The 18,565-nt window shown below is 46.1% G+C and overlaps 2 protein-coding genes across 3 annotated transcripts; one reads left to right on the forward strand and one right to left on the reverse strand.

Moving 5' to 3' along the window:
* The first annotated feature begins 5,300 nt into the window (after positions 1-5,300).
* Positions 5,301-10,157, forward strand: EXOSC9 (exosome component 9). Of its 2 annotated transcripts, none has more exons than XM_066548930.1 (12): positions 5,301-5,404; positions 5,566-5,660; positions 6,286-6,405; positions 6,492-6,594; positions 7,000-7,137; positions 7,251-7,333; positions 7,502-7,634; positions 8,087-8,175; positions 8,349-8,495; positions 8,817-9,010; positions 9,310-9,388; positions 9,901-10,157. In XM_066548930.1, exons 1-12 carry the CDS (start codon positions 5,339-5,341, stop codon positions 9,980-9,982), a joined length of 1,329 nt encoding a protein of 442 aa, XP_066405027.1. In that variant the 5' UTR covers positions 5,301-5,338; the 3' UTR covers positions 9,983-10,157. The 2 variants fall into 2 exon arrangements, with proteins under 2 accessions (XP_066405027.1, XP_066405028.1); XM_066548931.1 differs by having other exon boundaries at positions 8,826-9,010.
* Positions 10,158-13,338: 3,181 nt separating this feature from the next.
* On the reverse strand, positions 13,339-17,758 carry CCNA2 (cyclin A2). The gene is made up of 8 exons (XM_066548939.1): positions 17,618-17,758; positions 17,293-17,527; positions 16,353-16,468; positions 15,797-16,020; positions 15,070-15,274; positions 14,261-14,374; positions 13,850-13,983; positions 13,339-13,431 (listed from the first exon to the last, which is right to left on the reverse strand). The coding sequence occupies exons 1-8, from the start codon at positions 17,756-17,758 to the stop codon at positions 13,380-13,382; spliced, it is 1,221 nt and encodes a 406-aa protein (XP_066405036.1). The 3' UTR covers positions 13,339-13,379.
* Positions 17,759-18,565: the final 807 nt, after the last annotated feature.

Consider the following 18,565-nt stretch of genomic DNA (forward strand, 5'->3'; position numbering starts at 1 on the left):
AGGGGCCGCGGAGCCCGTCCTGCCTTCACCCCCCGCCTCTGCGGCACCTCCCGGCGGGGCAGCCCCGGCGGCAGGAGGGCACCGGGACGGGGGCAGTGGGTGCAGGGGGCACCGGGGCTGCGCCGCGCCGCTGCTCCGAGCGGGCGCGTGTTGTCCCTGCTCCTTGGGCACAGGTCCCCTGTCACACAAACGATGCTCCGAGACCACCTGTCACCGGCAGGAGAAGCTCCTGGGGAGGCTCGCTTCGAGTCGGAGCCTCCCGTGCAGACTGAAATGCCCACATGTGCACCCATCCTCCCTGCCTCCCCAGCCCGTGTCACCTTACACCGGCACAGGCCAAACAGCTCCGAAGGCCCGCGGCACCAGGAAATGTCTCTCCCCTTGAAGACATTTGAGAACCCTGCCCGTGGCCCAAAGCAAAAACACTCGTCACGTATTGCCGTGGCAGTGGGAAAGTTATTCCGAGTTTTGGCCACTTGACTCAGATTTTGGTGAACGATGCAGTTGTGATGGACCCACCATGAGTTCTGCTTTTCATGGTACCATCTGTCCACTTCCCCGCATGATTTGTCTGGGCTCAAGTCATATTCCCAAAGCTTCCAAGGATTTATAAGCCAGGGAAGTGAAATTTCAGAGAGGGAACATTAGCACGGCTGCATATACTGCAAATTTTGTGAGGGCCTGAGAAAGTGTATTGTTTTCTGAAGAATTATGTATTAAAAAAAGCTCATAAATTCTACTCCACCAAGCCTCCCAAATTCTTAACATAAGTATAGCATCACCCCAAGTCTGAGCTAAGGAGACAAATATGTACTGAGTTATCATTTTACACCAAATCTTCTATCCTTGTTGGACCTCTGAATAATGCTTCACAATAAAGCTCCATATAATAATTTGAGGCAATTTGGGAAAATGATCACTTACCTTTTCTTGAAGTAACAAAACATCATTCTGACAGCTTCATCCATACTGTAGAAAACATTACCTGGTGGAAAAAGGCAAGACCAGCATCCATCATGCTCTAGAGCTCATCCTGGCTCTGTGGTCTTGGACACAATAATTGGACACTTTCCCATTTTGCTTGTATTACTACGAGGAATTCAACTACTCACAACAGTTTTCCTGTAAGCATTTCTGGGCAGGGAATGAAGACTTGGGATCTTTGGAAAATATGGAGAGATTAACACATGTGGCACAGAGAATACTTCATGTGAGACAGCCTGCTCTTGTGCTTGAGACCCCTGGTGAGTGGTTGCTCTACACAACAAGGGGACACTTCTCAACCACACTTCTATCTTTTAACAACACCTGCATTCTAAGATACAACTGTAAATGTGAAATTTCGTGTAACATCAGCCAAATCAACAAAAAGATGCATCCCCTGTTTTAAATGGAGCATTTTAGTATCAAGATTTTAAGAGAGGCTGTCCATGCAGAACAACAAAACCACTTGATTGAGAAAGATTATGACTTCCAGCATTTCAAGGCAGTCAAAATTAATTTCTGGTCTGTAACAGATACTTGGAAGCTGAATAAGCAGGAGAAATAACTGAAAAAAAAAGCCATTTTGATTTAACGGTTTAACTTGATTATCTGATTATCCCCAATGTTATTAAATGTGCTGTCATCTCTCAGGGATCAGATGGGGCTCATAAGCTTGTCAGTACTCTGGATTTCCTCTGTATTGTAGGACTATCAATATCTGGTACCAGCAAACATTTTCTGACACCTTTCCAACAGGGAAAAAAAAAACAACAAACTAGATTCCAAATAGATATTCACTTAATTTTCACACTCCTGAGCTCTTGCATCAAGCCAGTATTTAACCTACTTCTCAAGTAATATTTAAGATTAGGATATGAGAAAGTGCTTTTTTTTCAGGCAACAATTTTGTTCTATTTCTGCCTACTCCCCATGAAACGAAATTACAGTTTCTACTTTAACATAGACACCTGTTGCTTCTTAAGAGAATTTGAAGATGCTTCTAAAAGATTTGAAAATCTTAAACCACATTAAAATCTGAACTCAGACATTGGTTTTGTATATTCAGAGCCTTCAACTCAAGCTGTAACAATTCTGGCTTAGCATGACACTTAACTCAGCAACTGGTTTCACTTGAATCCATAGAAATCATGGAAACAGTTTGCCTGGAGACAGGGAAATTGCAGGGTGAGGAGACAAAAAAAGGAGAGGTGTAACTTATTTTCCTCTGACTTTGTTGCTTGCCTGGCATCCAGCCCTGGAAACACTTCCCACTTTCCTCAAGGGATTGCTGAGGGCTGGGAACCAGAGTTCATTCAATGCAGCACTGTCTGCAGGGTCAGAATTTCTGGCAGGACCCTTTGGAGCAAAAAAACTTCTTTCATGAGAGCAGTAAACCCCAAGAGGTGATGTGAAGGTTAAAGTACAGGTGGAAACAGCAAGAATATTTTGGGGTTTACCCTGAAATCTAGCCTATGGAAGATGATCAAGCAAGAAGCATCCAGCAAGCAGATGGAGATATTATTACCAATTTGCCTTAAGCTGGTGTTTGGATGATTTTCTGGCAGTTCTGGATCCCTTTTTTTTCTCTCTCTCTCTTTTGGGGTTTTGTTTGTTTGTTTTTTCTTTGTTTGTTTTGTTGTTGTTGTTGTTTGGGTGGGTGGGGTTTTTTGTTTGTTTTTTTGGGGGGTTTTGTGTGGTTTTTGGTTTTTGGGTGGGTTTTTTTTGTTTGGTTGGTTGGTTGGTTGGTTTGCTTTTTTTAATAAAAATTATTTGAGCATATATACTAGGCAACTCCTTTCCTAAATTTTAACCTTGGAAGCTGTGACACATTCCTTCTAATATGTAAGGGACAAAGGTGCTTATCTGTGCTTCAGATAAGGAGCTTGTTGGAGTGCTTCCCTGGATCCTGGCCAGAATTTCCTGTTCCTCACCTCAGCGGGAGGTACTGCTCCTGCCTCACTTCTGCCAGCAGCGCTGCTTGCAGGGATTGCCCATCCTCCCACCCCCCCTGGAACTGTTCATCATAGAAACAAATTATAAATTACATTATTCCATCTAGGCAGAGCCTTTCTTCCCAAATAACCTTATCAGCTGGAATAATGCATACATCATGTCATGCATGGATGTGTAAATGAGCAGGACTTGCAGCCAAGCAGCAAAGGCACATTGCCATTAAGGCTGCCATGGAAAGAGAAGGTCAATTTCTTATTTATTTGGATTAGGCCATAAAAATTGCTGGCAGCTTGCTGTCAAGATGCAGAGATTCTGATGCAGTTTGGTTTTCTTCTCCAGTCCTCAAATGAGATTTTCCCTCCAGGCTCGGTTCAGTAAGATAATCCAATTCAAGCATTTCAGCCCACAGAGCATTCAGCTCAAAGGAAGAAACGCTTCCATGTGGGCACAGTACATCATCAGGATCTTCTTTCTAAAAATTCCTGCTTTAGCCTAAGTACCTGTGATTTATTTGCTCATTTATTCACTCTGCAGGGTGTGACACTCACTCCTTCTGAACACCCAGAGTATTTCCATTATTTCATTACCACTGTAACCCTGCCCTTCACTGTTCAGAAACACAGAAATTTCTCAGCTTCTATTTCCATTAACCATTTCTACTGACTTTATTTTCTGTGTACCCTCCTCCTACGGATTTCCAATGCTGTGGTTTTACACCTCCTTCATTTGTCCATTAAATCCTTCACCCTTCTGTAAAGTAGCCTTTGTGTGAAGAAAACAGGCATGGATCAAAGGGGACACAGCTGATTTCCAGCCCCAGTACATGACTTATTTCCCCTGGAATTACATCCAGCTCCCCCTGAATCACCACCACTGCCTTCTCTGTTTTGAAAAGGGTGATTTACCACCAGCCTGATGGATCGAGGCACCTAGAAGTTCACTGAGAGAGCAGGAATAGGAGTTTTTCCCACTCCAAGCAGAAATCTCAACATACAGTGAAATTAACATATTTTTGTAATTGACGAAGAGTAAACACTGAAATTAACATCTTTTTGTAATTGACGAAGAGTAACGTAGTTTGGACGACTCCCACAAACAATAAAAACCCTTCTGAATTTACTCTTAGTAAACTTGAAGAGTAACAGAATTTAACCCCAAGCCTTCACTAATGAATATTGTCACCAAATTCACACAACAAAAAAAGTAAAATCAGACAGAATTTCCACGTAAAGATTGCCAGTAAAACTCCAAGGGCTATTTGCTTATTTTTGTCCTTGGAGAAGGAGTGTCTTTCTATAATGTCATCGATATTGTCTAACACTTAATATTTGTGATGATATTTACCCTAAACTGAAAGTACAAAACCAACATGGGAAAATCAGGCAGCACTTGTCCTCACCAACACAAACTTGTGAGTTTCAGAAACACAACTTAGATTTTAGTTTGTACTAGAACTGTAGTGTGTTAACAAGGTTTGAAAAGACAGCGTAACTAAGATATTTCAACACCTGTGTGTGGAAAACGCCAGTGTCTGCGGTTTAATGTTGGTGGGAAGAGAACAGATTTTCTCGTTTTAGCTCGAACTAAGCATAAAAGCCACTCGTAAAGGCCTTTTTACTCACGGCCAACATTTCAGAACAGCAGGGAGGGATGTTCCTTGGGCAGCCTGGGTGTCTTGGCTGCATTTTTGCCTGCAGCACTGACCGCCGTGTTCCCGACACCGGCCCGGCTGTTTCCTGAGGGCTGCAGGGCATCACAATAGTGTTAACCACTCCAAATGTCTGGCATGCATGTTCATGGGGTTTTTTTCTAAATTCTAGATGGTTTTCCCGACGACCGGCACTCCGGCATCAGCTCACGCTGCCTCTGTCCCTCGTGTGCCACCTCACGGCTGAGGCGCACACCCTGCGCTGCTGCGGCTTCTCCTTGGGTGCTGTATGCAATTTTAGGCACTAAAATGGAAACAATACGGACAAGACATGGAGCTGTTGGACAGCACGAGGATGCTGAAGGGCCTGGAGGGGAAGCCGTGTGAGGGGGCGGCTGAGGGCACTTGGTCCGTCCAGCTGGCGGAGACTGAGGGGAGACCCCAGCATCCTCGGGACGGGGGGCGGAGGGGCACATGCGGATCTCTGCACCCTGATGACCAAGGACAGGACTCGAGGAGACAGCATGAAGCCGAGTTGGGGCAGGTTTAGCTTGGAGAGCGGGGAAAATTTTTCCAAGCAGAGCGCGTTCGCGCCCCGTAAGGGATTCTCAGGGCCGTGCCCGTCCTGAGGGGACGCGCGCGAGGGCTGGAGCGCGGCGCGTGCGGGCTGGGCACGCGCGGCGCGCGGCGATGACGCGCGCGCGCTCCCCCTCCTTCCCCCCCCCCCAGCCCCGTCACCCTCACGGCGCGGCCATGAAGGCGACGCCGCTCTCCAACTGCGAGCGGCGCTTCCTCCTGCGAGCCATCCAGGAGAAGAAGGTGCGGCGCCGGCATCCCCCTCCGTGCCCCTTTCTCCGTCCCTTCCCCTTTCTCCTTCCCCGCTGCCCGGCTGTCCCCGGGATCCGCCCCCGCGCGGTGCCGTGGCGTGCCGGGCATGGCGCGCTGACCCTCTCCGTGTGTGTGTCCGTGTGTTCCCGCAGCGCCTGGACGGGAGGCAATGCTACGACTACCGCAACATCCGCATCTCCTTCGGCGCCGACCGCGGCTGCTGCATCGTGGAGCTGGGCAGGACCAGGTGGGAGCGGGCGCTCGGCTGCGGGCCGCGGCTCGGCTAGAGCCTGAGGTTCCCAGGGATCTCTGTAAACAGATTGTAACCTTTCAGGCCTTAATGCCGTAGTATTTCAAGGGTAGGAGCAAAGAGGAGAAGATGGGAATTAAGTAAGCGGGAAAGGGATGGTGTTTCCGTGATTATTGTAGTTACAGCTAATTTATAAAATGCAAAATTGTTCCCTAGTTTCCCTATATCTCGCATTTTGCATTCTTCCCCAAACCAAACGACCCTTTTTTGCCTGTGCAAAAATGAAATATAAGCACTTTATGCATATGAATATGCACAATATGAATTATTGCATTATGAATTTATGCACAATATTTCATTACATTTTCTCATGTGTTCGAGTCAATTTTTAGTCTTAAAAGACAGGAGTATGTTCTAGTTCTTAACATTTGGTTCTTTCAATTGTTGACTTTGGTTCTTTCAATTGTTGACCAAATATGTATGACAGGCGTTGAACAAGAAACTGTCAGAGTGAGAATTACAAAGTAAAACCCTAACCACGTGCTTTTTTCCCAAGTATGTGTTTTGTTTCTAGATTTTCCCTGGTACGCTCTTTGACTTGGTGCTTTCTTTGCCTTGGCAGGGTTCTTGCCCAGGTCTCGTGTGAACTCGTTCCCCCTAAGCCCAGTCGGCCCACGGAAGGTGTGCTCTTCTTTAACCTGGAGCTCTCACCCATGGCTGCACCTGGGCTGGAGCCTGGCAGGTAGTGAATGTCTTAAGAGGACTAAACAGGGATGGTATAAAAGCCACTGTCATCGTGTTGAGTTTGGGTTAATTTTGTTCCAATAGGCAATCCGAGTTGCTGGTGTCACTGAACAGACTACTGGAGCGATGCCTCAGAGATTCCAAGTGCATTGAGACTGAATCTCTCTGTGTTGTTGCTGGTGAAAAGGTAGGGAAACTTTACTTCTGGTGGGTTTAAACTAAAAGATACGTGTAGTCCAATTTTAAGCTGGCCTCTGTCTTGTGTTGGATAGTAGAAGTACTGATTTTAGGTTAGTGTAAAGATCCAGTCGTCTGATTTGAGAGGTATTTTTAACTTTGCCTGTCTGCATAGGCTTTCTGAACTAGCTGGGACCCTATAGAATGATGTTTAAATTGTGCTGAAGTGCTGCATACTTTGTCATAATTAAATCTGGGTATCTTCAAATATACCAAGATCTCTCATCTTCTTAGCCAAAGACCTAAGGAAAATATACTGGTTCTTTTTCTGGTTCAAAAAAAAATGAACTAGTTAAAAAAAAAAAAAAAGCTTCTGCAGAATCCAGCAGTTTTGTATTTTTTGTGTTTTTGTCAGGTTTGGCAAATTCGGCTGGACATGCACCTGTTAAACCATGATGGCAACATCACTGATGCTGCCAGCATAGCAGGGATTGTAGCTCTGTGCCATTTTCGCAGGCCAGATGTGTCTGTGCAAGGAGAGGAAGTAACTGTGGTAAGTTGTTTTTGGGTTTTGGTGGTTTTTTTTAATTTCTTGAAATTTCTTTGTCACTTTAAAATCAAACAAGTTTCATAAATAACTGTGTTCTGGGCCAATTCCTTTCAAAGTACACTCCTGAGGAACGTGATCCTGTCCCCTTGAGTATCCACCACATGCCCATTTGTGTCAGTTTTGCCTTCTTCCATCAAGGGTAAGATTTTGAGGTCTTATATACCCATATAAAGGGTATAAATCTTGTATACCCCTTGTATACCATAGTTATTAATATGCAAACCAGCTCCTTTGTTTAATTGTGTTTAAGGGTAGTAAGATAGCTCGAATTCCTACTGTTGCCTCATATTTCAAACCTTGATTCTAGGACCTATTTGTTGGTGGATCCAACTGAACGTGAGGAGCGGGTGATGGATGGGCTCCTGGTAATTGCCATGAATAAACACCATGAAATTTGTACCATCCAGTCCAGTGGAGTGGTCATGCTGCTGCAGGATCAGGTGAACCTTTGCTCTGACCAGTCCTTCTGTGGTGTACAGACTGCTTCCTGTGCTGCAGTCTTGATGTGGAAATATCCATGACATTTGGAAGCTGAGAAGTCAATTAACTTCTGATGTTATTGGAAAAGATGAGCTATTTTTTGTCTTAGTGGAAGAGCATAGTACTGTGTACCATGCTGCAGAAGGGATGTACAAAATGCATTGGTTTTGGTCAGATTTTTATTTTCCCTGAGATTTGGCTGAAAAAAACCCCTGCAAATTACTTCCAGTTGCACTCTGAAGCTGTTAACTTTTTGCATAAGTCTCAGCGAATCCAGTCCCTCATGCTAAGGTGCCGTATTGTGTTTGTAATTCTTGTGATTTAAATGTCTGTGATGCTTATGATGCTCTGTAGTTTCAGTTGAAAACCTCTTGATTTCCTGGTTGTAAGCTGCTTTTTGTGTGTGTAACAGATTCTGAGGTGCAGTAAAATAACAGCTGTTAAGGTCGCAGAAATAACAGAACTGATTCAGAAAGCCTTGGAAAATGACCAGAAAGCCAGGTGAGTGTTTTGGGAAGGGCTGGGGTTTTTAGGGAATAATGTCAGATTGTGGTTTCAGCAGCAAATTGTCTTCCCTTGTATTTACTTTAAATAACAAGCATTTGTATATTTGAACTTGAAAAGAGAAGCAATTTTTAGTTATCCTGAAATAATGTCTGTTGCTGAATGACCAGGAAAGAAGGCGGGAAGTTCGGCTTTGCAGAATCCATCCCCAACCAAAGGATCACTGCCTTCAAAATGGAGAGTGCTGCTGTGGACACCAACGATGTGGAAGAGCAGGCTGGAGAAATCATTGCTAAAGCTGACCCTCCCTCAGAAGTGTATCTTTTCCCGGGTATTACTCAGGGGAAGACCAGGCTAAACACACAGCTAAGATTCCTCATAGCTTAGGTAGCCATATAACCTTGAGAGGAAACATCATCATCCTCATCATCATCATCCTGGTCTTGGTTCGGTGTGATTTTAATTCCTTGCCCTAAGTGCAAAGCTGAGGTCAGAGCTGTGATGATTACAGTGACTGGAGAAGTGGCACTCTGAACTGCCCTTTAGGGCTGTTCTCCCCAGCTTATAAACCACCGGTTTGCTCTCAGAATACAAAGAAATTGACCGGCAAGCACCAAGGTTTTTCTTAACTCCTGCAGTTCTGCCAGTCCAGTAGTGCACACTCCTGGGACAGCCCAAATTGGGGAAGGACTAGAGAGTTCCTGGGGAGACCTTGAAGAATCTGAGAAGGAAGAAGCAGCTTCAGAAGAGGAAGGTGAAAGTGAGGCAGCTGCTTTTGAATGTGAGAAGGTGGAGACTGAGGATACAAGTACACTGAAGGAAACTAAGAGTGGTAAGTATTTGTTTTCTTAATATCAGATCTTATTATATCACTTTATTAACAGTTCATAATTAAAATGTGAAAGGTCTGTAGGAAGAAAGAACCATTGTAGCCACTTTACACATTAGCTAATTCCACTTGACCCAGTCGGTTCTTTTCAAGAGTTGATTTCTGTAGTATAGGGAGGGCTCTAAACGAATCAGTAGCCCCTCTGGATGTTTCTTTAAAAATGCTGTGGTTATTATTTACAGGGGTTGTTTGTACAAAACTGACCAGCACTTTGGGGTTGGTGGGGTTTGTGTGTTTTTTAGATGAACCCATTGTTGTGTCTGACAGTGAGGAGGAAGAAGTTGTCATTCTGGAACCACAAGAACTACCAAGGAAAACCAGGTAACCAGCAAGTGGAATTAGGAGGGTAAAGGTTTGTAAGGAGTATTACCAGGAAGGGCAGGATTTTGGCAAGGCCAAGAAAGGTTTCAGTGGATAAAAGGGAATACATATATAGCTGAGAGCAAGGAAGTTTAAATCCAGGCTAAATCTCTTGTCCTGGGAGGCCAGAAGCTGTCTGGTCTGCAGCTGTCTGAGATGGTTTTGGTCATTTGACTCATTTTAGTACTTCAAGAGGGAGCGAGAACATACAAGTGGATCTCAGTGAGAGGCTCCTGAGAGCTGCTGCAGACATTCTGTGTACTGCACTAGAGCTGATGTTGAATTTTACCTCCAAGAAGTGAGATTTGCTGCTGTATCCATGGAAACCCTTGTTGTTAGTGCACTTTCAAAAGATTAGCTTACACCTTGGCCCCAAGCATGGTGGGGAGTTGCCAAGTTATGGATAATCAGCCTGTGTTATTTTGAAAAACTACTCAGTATGTTTCTCTGATACAACTGTTGTTTGCTGACAGAACACAGACCAGCTCCAAACAAGAAAATCCAAGTAAGAAAGCATTTAACAAAAGGAGAAGAAAGAAGAGAACTACTCATTAAAGCCATCATCCCTCCTGCAGGAATGCTGTATCATATGGATTTTGGTGTATTATTACTGAGCTTATTTTTGTAGATAATTTTATTTCCTCCCCTCCGAATATCTGGTTTTGCTTTTATGTATATGTTAAATGATTGTACACAGATTTAAATAAAAAAATGGTGCCTGTAACTGAAATCCAAGGTTTGGCATCCAGCTGCAGCAAAAACTCACCTAGTTCAGCTTTCTTCACAGGGAAAAATCAATGTGCTGTGATTAAAACCTTCTTGCCCCCACTACTCCACATCTTAGCTTGTACCCGGACCACTTTGTATGAAAATCAGCAGAAATGCATGGACTTAACAAACTAGCACAGAACTTCAGCAGTGGAGTTTCTTTAAAAGTTTACTTAAATATTACATGCAACAGACAGGAATGCTTCTTGAACTATAGGCGAAGAGTTATGCTCTCAGTTTAGGATCAGGCAAAACAAAGAGACAAGGAGGATTGCAAAATACCTGATCTGGGCACTTTGTTAGCAAACAAGTGACCCTGGAAACACACACATATTTACAGAGTGAAGCAGGGCTATTTTACAGGTGACCTCAGTGTTGCATCAGCTGTGAACAGGAGAGAAGTTACTGTTGCAGATTTTACATTCCCCAAATCAGGTTAAGAACTTAATGTAAAAAAAAAAACCCAAACCATATGTATATAACATTGCTCCCAGCCAGGCAAAGCTTGAATCAAGTTGTGCTCTTTCAGGAAGGGACCAACACACAAAACTTCTTTTCTCCAGGAGCTAAATCAGTGCATTTTCTTAGTGTCAGTTCTTCCAACCCAAAGTCACTGTCCTGAGTACAAAAATGGGTGAAGATGCAGTTCCTTCGTAGTTCTGTAGTACCACAAGACTGTAAACTTCTTCAGAAAAAAGAACAGTATTTTTTGCACTGCTGTTTCTCCCTTCTTCACACATAACATCCCTGTATTCCTTAGAGCCTTGAGTTGGAAACGATCAGAAGTTAACCTGGATAGGCTTAACAGTAGTACAGTACAACCTGGGATATTTTGTTCATGGCTTAGAAGCAAAAGCTGGAATTGTCCCATATTAACTTTGGAAAATGAGAAGGTGGAAAAAGATAGCACTTAATAGCAGAAGCAAGAGCTGCCCTGAGGAAGGAGGAACATTGTCATGCTGGGCAGAGATGCCAGCCCCTGACTGGAGATTTTTTGTTAGGCTGCAGAGGAAGTCGGGTTGATAATGGTGAAGATAAAGCTCAGGGAGCATGGAAGAATTTTCCTCCATGCTATGGGAACAAATTCCATTGAAACTTGAGCACAGCTCTTTGATTAAGCACTAAATTAATACTAAAACCCACTGAAGTCTTTTCACCTAAAGTACTGCTACTTGCTCCTTTTCTGGAGAAAATACTTCATAAGCTTCCTTTAAATTACCCCTCCAATACTGATATTTCTCAGTGGTCTTGGAATAAACCACAGAAAGGAAGGGGAAGGCAGAACCCAGTTTCCCAGGAAGAGCACTGTGGCCTGGAACCTTCAAGTAATTGCTAGCAGTCAGCGTTGCCAGTTGCCTTTCCAAGGTCACAGTGAAAAACACATTCCTCCCTATGCAAACTCCCCGTCCTGCAAGGTTAAAGTGTTTCCAACCCCAAGCACCAGACATGATAACACTGCACAGGCTGTCCCAAATTCATTTTAGCATTCCAGTATCAGCCCACTGAAATGAATCTAAACAAAGGCTGTTGGCCAATGAAATGTGGTTCTTCATTAACCATTAGAACATGCATAAAAGTCCAAGCGCATCCTAAGAAGATCAGATTGGCCAAAAAGGCCACTCCTGCTGCTTATTTCAACCAGAATTTTGATCACCGTTGGTTTTGTAGTTGGGGTGGTTCAGGGAAGGCTCAGGCAGCAGCACAAGGGTGGGGGCAGAGGAGTAACTTTGTAGCTGCTGGGATGAGACAAGGAGTTCTTTCTCATTAACTGCTGCTGCTCAGCCTGACAGAGATGACGATTTGAAAAAAGTTATTTCAAATAGCCCACACCCAAACAGCTGTTGGACATCTGTGAGGAGGAGTTTATACTGCTGGGTGCCCAGATAACCAGAGACAGCACCGACTCCAAGTTGAAGAGGCACAGGTTTCACAGGGCAGCCCTTGCCAAAAGGCTTTAGAAATGAATGCCAGTTTAAGATGACAGCAGTACCCCTCAGTGATTTTTAAGCTCTTGGCAAGACCACTAACATCAGATACAAAAACTGTTTATTAGCCAACCTGGAAATGGCTCAATTCAGCCCACTTCCGTGCACTCACTGCTTTACATGCCAACAGCAGCAGTACAGGGCAGCATCACTCCATTTACACAGGCTGAAGGTAAACATCCACTTGATCTAATGCTGATTGAATGCCAGTTTGCTGGTGTAACAATTCCAGAACTAAGGAACAACATAGCACATTTTTGCTGTGTGCCAGAGAGGGGCTCCTCCCAAGCGTGAGTGGCATACAGAATTCCTGCTGCTCTGCATGCAGCCCATCCATGTCAGAAGAAATTCCCTGCTCTTGAGGCCACAGAGCAGCGGCTCACCCACTGCAGTTTAACCTCTCCATCACCCCTAAAGAGGTACAAGGCAAGCAGACTGAGGATTAATGCTCTCAGTAGGCATCAATGGACTTTTGGGACAGCCAACACATCAGTGGGAACTCCATGGGTTTAGATTAGTATCAGTTTTACACTTGGATCAGAAGATACTGACAGCAAGACCATTTTCTGTGTAGTGGAAGCACAAGGTATGAACTGGTGCAGGGGTTTTAACTGTGCAGTCCCTGCAGCAGAGCATTCAGCCTTTCTTTCCCCTGATGAAGCATCTGGCACTACATTATACAGCAACTGGGGCACGTCCTAAAGATCTTCATGAGTCGGTTCCAGCAAGGAGCTCTCCTCGTGGCCAGAGAGTTTCTTCCAGTTTTGTAGCCATTAAGGCAATGTTTTGGATCTATGCTAAGTCTCAGTTTAAACTAGACAGAATAAAAATGCTACTGATACTCTGTGGGGACCAAATCTTTCTTACTCAGAAGGAGAAAAAGCCCTACTATAATAACGCACTGCTAGTATTAACTTTTAGTCTATAATTAGATAAGCAGTCTCAGACTTCACGTGGCCTGCATGGTTAATTCTGTGCCTGAAGAGAACATTTTGATAAAAACACAGCTAAAACTCTTAACAAGATTGCATGTACAAAAGATTTACATTAAAACCACATGAAACTAAACTTCATAATTGAAGTCATCAAAGCCTGTATTCATGTTCTGAGTGATCATATCTAGGATCCTGAACCATGTTTAAAACTGTACATCATTTCCTGGTAATATACATCTCTTTAAAAGATAAGTCTCTTGATTACTACAATAAGTTTAGTGTGTCTGGTGGGTCAATGAGAGATACTCCATGGTACCTAGAGAGGGAACAAAAGAGGCAGGATGTCATCTTGCTCAAGAGCTCTTTGCCACAAAGAGCAGCATAACTGCAGCAAAGCACATTTCCTACCAGGCAGGCAGGAAACATTCTGAGGCTTGTTGGCTGCCATGCCCCATGCAGATTTTCAGGAGCATTAGGTATCACCCAACTGTAGGAATGTCAAGGAAATTCCTCCAGTTTCTACCTGACAGTTCAGGCAGCAAGAGAAAGTATTGCCTGACAAACTACCATGTAAAAAACCCAAGGAGTGTCTTGTCACCCTCTCACTGAAGAGGTGAACTTGGTTAATTGAGTCTGCCTGAAGACTCAAAAGATATATGTATCCCACACCCGCACCCTGCCAGGCACTTACATGCTTGGACAAATCAGACATTAACACCTCCACAGGTACTCACTTGGTACTCTTGTACTTTTCCCTTATGGACTGTTGTGTGTGCTGGGCTGCTTTGAGGTAGGTGTTGTGTAGGTCTATGAGGCAAGGCTTGATGTCTTCAAGGGTGTAGCCCGTTACTTTGCACAGGGATTCAGGCTGAGGGGAAAAAAGAAAGGGTGAGGGACATTTGAATGTTGCTGTTCACTTATGCTGATTGCCAGTGGTGGAGTTTTCAGCTTCCTGTTGAACCATATTTACACCTCACCCCCGCCACCCCATTTTTCAAATGCCACAGGGAGCAATCCCTAATTAAGAGTCCAGGAGCACAGAGGGGCTGCAATTCCTGGAGCCCAGGCCCAGCACTCAGAACTGTGTACAAATACACTGAGCACACACAGAGGCCTGTGAAGGCTCACGCTGGAATGCTACGTACCCAGCTTTGTCCAGTGAGTGTGTAACCTGCCAGATGAAATGCTGCAGCAGCAATAACTGATGGCAAGTATTTCAGGTAAGGATCAGCATCAATTAGACTCAGCTCTCCCAGGTACTGCAAGAGAAATGAAAAAGGGAATCATCTCCTTCCAAAAGTTAACAGTTGCTCTAGAACCCTAACTTGAGCTTCCAATCCTGCCATCAGCTGGAAGGACATCTTTTATCAGTTTCCACTTACTTTCTCTTTAAGCATCTCCTGCTAGCTACTGCCAAACAGCATTCCCAACACATGCTTTCCCAGTACATTTTATATTTACAAACATAAAAGAACTAAAGGGAAGAGTGTTATTCAGGTCTGACCTTTGCACAGAAAGACAAAGACTTGTGTTTAGGACCTCCAGTACCTACCAGAGAGCTAGGATTTACTATAACTTCAGCTGAAAGGTTATCTGTGCTCTGCTCTAGAAATTAGTCTCTGGATTTAGAGCTTGCTGCTAGTTGAGGAGAAAACCAAACCAAAAGTCCTTTTTTTGCCAAAGTGTGTGGGGGTAGGTGTGGCAGCTGTAGATAAGAGAGAGGGAAACATCTATCTAGCAGTGCAACAAGCCCCAATTTCAAGTTCATTAATCTCTGCCTCCTCTGAATAAGGGTGCATGCTTGAGCCAGGCCAAGTGCCAGCCTCTGATAAGAATGGAGTATCCCAAACAGAAAGTGGCAATAGGAGTGTTATACATATATACATACATGTGCAATAAGTATCTGCAATAAAACTCTCTAATTACACGAGCTGAGCTAGGAATTCCTACTTACCATGGACAGGCTCTCCACTTTAGCATCCGTCTGTTGGTGTAGGAAGTACTGGGTGAGGAACTGGTTGATTGTTGGAGCCGCCAAGTCAAATGACAAAACCTTCAGAATTAAGTGCTCCATCCTTAGGACCTGCTTCTTGGTGTAGGTATCATCTGTGATGTAGACAAACTCGGCTACTTCAGGAGGGTAGATCTCTTCAAACTTTCTGCCAGGAGAAACGTTTATGAGTAAATAATTGAGTACTAGAAAACCACCAACATTCAATGAAATGCTCATTTAAATTCTGACTTGAGAAGGAGCTGGGCACTGGTGCCAAACAAGTTTGCTGCAGTTGGTTCGGTAGCTCTTGAATCACCAGGATTTGAAATTAGAGCTACAACAGCATGATAAATCAGGACTAAGGAATTTAGTACCTGGAGTCACTGAAACTCTAGAATAACACACTGAATTAGCAAAGGGGGCAAGCACAACTTGCTTTTCACATGCCTTAGGCATATTCCCTCAAATACTGTTTTAGATGCCGACAGCTGCAGCTGGAAATAACAGATCCTTACTTCAGGGGTAAACTTCAAAGATAACTGCCAAGCTTTTAGGTGGATAACTCCTGATTTTTATCCTACTGTGAAGCCCTCCCAAGTCAGTCCTGCTCTAGGCAACAGAACAGCCACAAGATTTTCATCTCTATGAAACCAGCAGGTGGAACTTGAAATGAAGCAATTTCACTTACGATGCGAGCAGCATAGCTGCAGTACCCACAAGCTGAAGTTTTCCTCTCAAAACAGACATGGAAGAAAGAAACCTATCAATGTAATTCACAGCTAAGTGCAGGGTTTCATTCTGTAATTTGTATTCTTCTCCAACTTCCACCAGCCAGTCCACAAGAATAGCCCGCATGTTGTTTGTGATATCAGGTTGCTTCCTCATGTAACCTATTTTGGGCTTGCACTTCACCTGTAGGTTTAGATGACAGATAAGAGTTGAGGCTGGACCACGTGCTGGTAGGGAAGCAACTGTTTAAACTCCATTTATCACAGTTTAACAAATCAGAAGTAAACACTGGTGAGTTTAGGATTAGTAAGTTCTATTTCTGTAATCTTGCTTCCCAGCTTGTGCGTGGCACAATAAACTTTATCACAATAAAGCAGTCCCGTGCTCTTATTTCTCCCTTTCTAGCAAGCTCTAATTTAGTCACTGTCTTGGTAACTCATGTTCAGATACATTTCTCCACCCCAAACTCTTCCCCCATGGGCTGTATGCAAATAAGAAAAGGGACAGCAGCTCACCTCCATTTCCCTCAGGTATGAATGGATTTCACTGATATAGTCTGGCACGTTATTAACGTTTGGTGCTTTCTCTTCTGTTTCTGAGGTTATTGACATATCCATAATACTTGGAGAATCTAAGCAGAGGATAACAGCCATGTTAAAATGGGCACCATCACATCATTTCCTCACAGCACAGGGAACCTTGTGCAGGCTCACTCAGCTGGACTGGGAGTTGGGGAGGCTCTACGAAAGTGAAATGTTGGGGCAACAGGGAAGTTTTCCCCTTCCCCTTTCTCCTCTTCCCGCTAAGAATAAAGAGATGGAAAACTCTCTTGCAATTATGTAGTGCTCAGTGCACCCTGTGTTACCTTGTAACATAGATGTGGATCCTGCAAGCTTAGATTGCGTCTTAAAACAGGGCAGGGGTGCCGGAGCTTTTTGTAGCCTCCCTAAGCGGATCAGAGAAAAACCAGCCCCCAGATATTCAGACACGTGCTACAGAAGATGGATCTGGCAGTTCCCATTTTTCACATACTGGAAAGACCTCAAAACACTTGCACCACTAACTGGCAGAAAAACCTTTTACATCTTGGGATCTGGGTAAAGTCCCTTTCTAACTCTGTAGTGGTAGCAAAGGGCGAGGCTTTATGGGTTGATTTTGTTTGTAATCTGGCTTCTCTCATGAGGTACTGATAGCTAAAGTTATAAATTACAAAACGGCCTAAAACAGCAGGGGATAAGAGAACACAGAGGCTCAGCTGCATGGAAGACCTGTTGCATCCTGGTGGCAGGCTCAAAGGAACCAAACCAGCCCGCGTCCCAGGCCACAGCCCTGCAGCTGGCTCTGGGAGCCCTTCCCTGGGCGAGCTCCTCCTCGCTGCCCGGGGGCAGGCAGGGCCCTGAGGGGAGCAGGTGGGACGCGGCCTGCACGGCGCCCCGGGGCCGAGCTCTCACGTACCGAAGCTCAGCTCCATGGCGTTGCCCAGGGGAGCCAGGGGTCGCCGCTCGCCCAGGGTACACACGGCCGCACGCAGCCCCATCGCCGCCTCCTCCTTCTGCCCGGCCGGGACACCCCGCTGCCGCCGCGGCTCCCGCTCCCCGTCGGGCTCGTCCACATGGACGGAGAAGGGCTGGTGTTGGTGCTGCTGCAGCCCCGCCGCCGCTCCATGGCCCTCGCAGCCGCCCCGCGCCGCCTGTGGGGAGAGCGGCCGTCAGCGCCGGGCCCTGACAGCTCCCGCCGCCGCCCCTTCCACACCGCCCCGCTCCCGCCGCTCCCCCCTCACCTGCAGCGGGATCCCGGCGCGCTGCTGCGCCCCCCGCAGCAGCCCCAGCGCCACGCGGGTGCCGGCGGCAGGCGGCGGCGCCGCGGCTTTGCCGGCCGCCGGCGGGGGCACGTTCTCCTGGTTCTCCAGCTCCGCCAGCATGGCCGCAGCAGGAGCCGGGGGGAGCGCGGCGGAGGGGACGGCGGGGCCGGAGCGGCGGGGCCGGGGACGGGCGCGCCTGGAGCCGCCCGCGCCGTTCAAGTAGCCCGCGACTCTTGAACCGCCCAATGGGCGAGCGCGGCGTCACGGCCGCGCCGGATGGGGCGGACAGAGGGACGGACAGACAGACACGGGCGGACGAGGAGGGCGGGGAGCCCACGGGGAGGGAGCGCGGCTGCCGGGGACAGCAGGCCCCGCGCCCGCCCAAGGGAGAGAGAGAAGAGTCTCGGGCGTTCCCGCCGGGAAACGTGTGTGGGAAGCGAGCTGGAGCTTGTCCAGCCGGGCCCCTGAACGTGTCCCGGGAGATGGGGGGGGGGTTGGCCGGGATAAAGGGAGGCTCAAGGCGAGACCTCATCGCTCTCTCCAGCTCTCTGAAACGAGGGGATAGTGAGGTGTCCGCCGCGAGGCGACAAGAGGAAATGGCCTCACGATGAGACCATAATAATCTTTCGATTATCAAAGAATCGCAGACCACAGAGGTACTCGTGTTCCAAGGAGCTTGCTCTGGGCAGGGACACCTTTCATCTCAGAGCAGGCTGCTCAGAGCCCCATTGAACCTGACCTTGATGGGATGGGGGATCCATAGCTTCTCCAGGTAACCTGTCTCATCCTCAGACGAGACAATTAGGAAAAAATTATCACTGTTAGGATGAGGCACCAGCCCTGGAGGTGTTTAAGAGGTGTCTGGATATGGGACTGGGGGATGTGGTCTAGGGGTTACAGCGATAATGACAAGTTGGTGGTTGGACT

This window comes from Molothrus aeneus, chromosome 4, assembly GCF_037042795.1.
Source record: "Molothrus aeneus isolate 106 chromosome 4, BPBGC_Maene_1.0, whole genome shotgun sequence".
NCBI lineage: Eukaryota > Metazoa > Chordata > Aves > Passeriformes > Icteridae > Molothrus > Molothrus aeneus.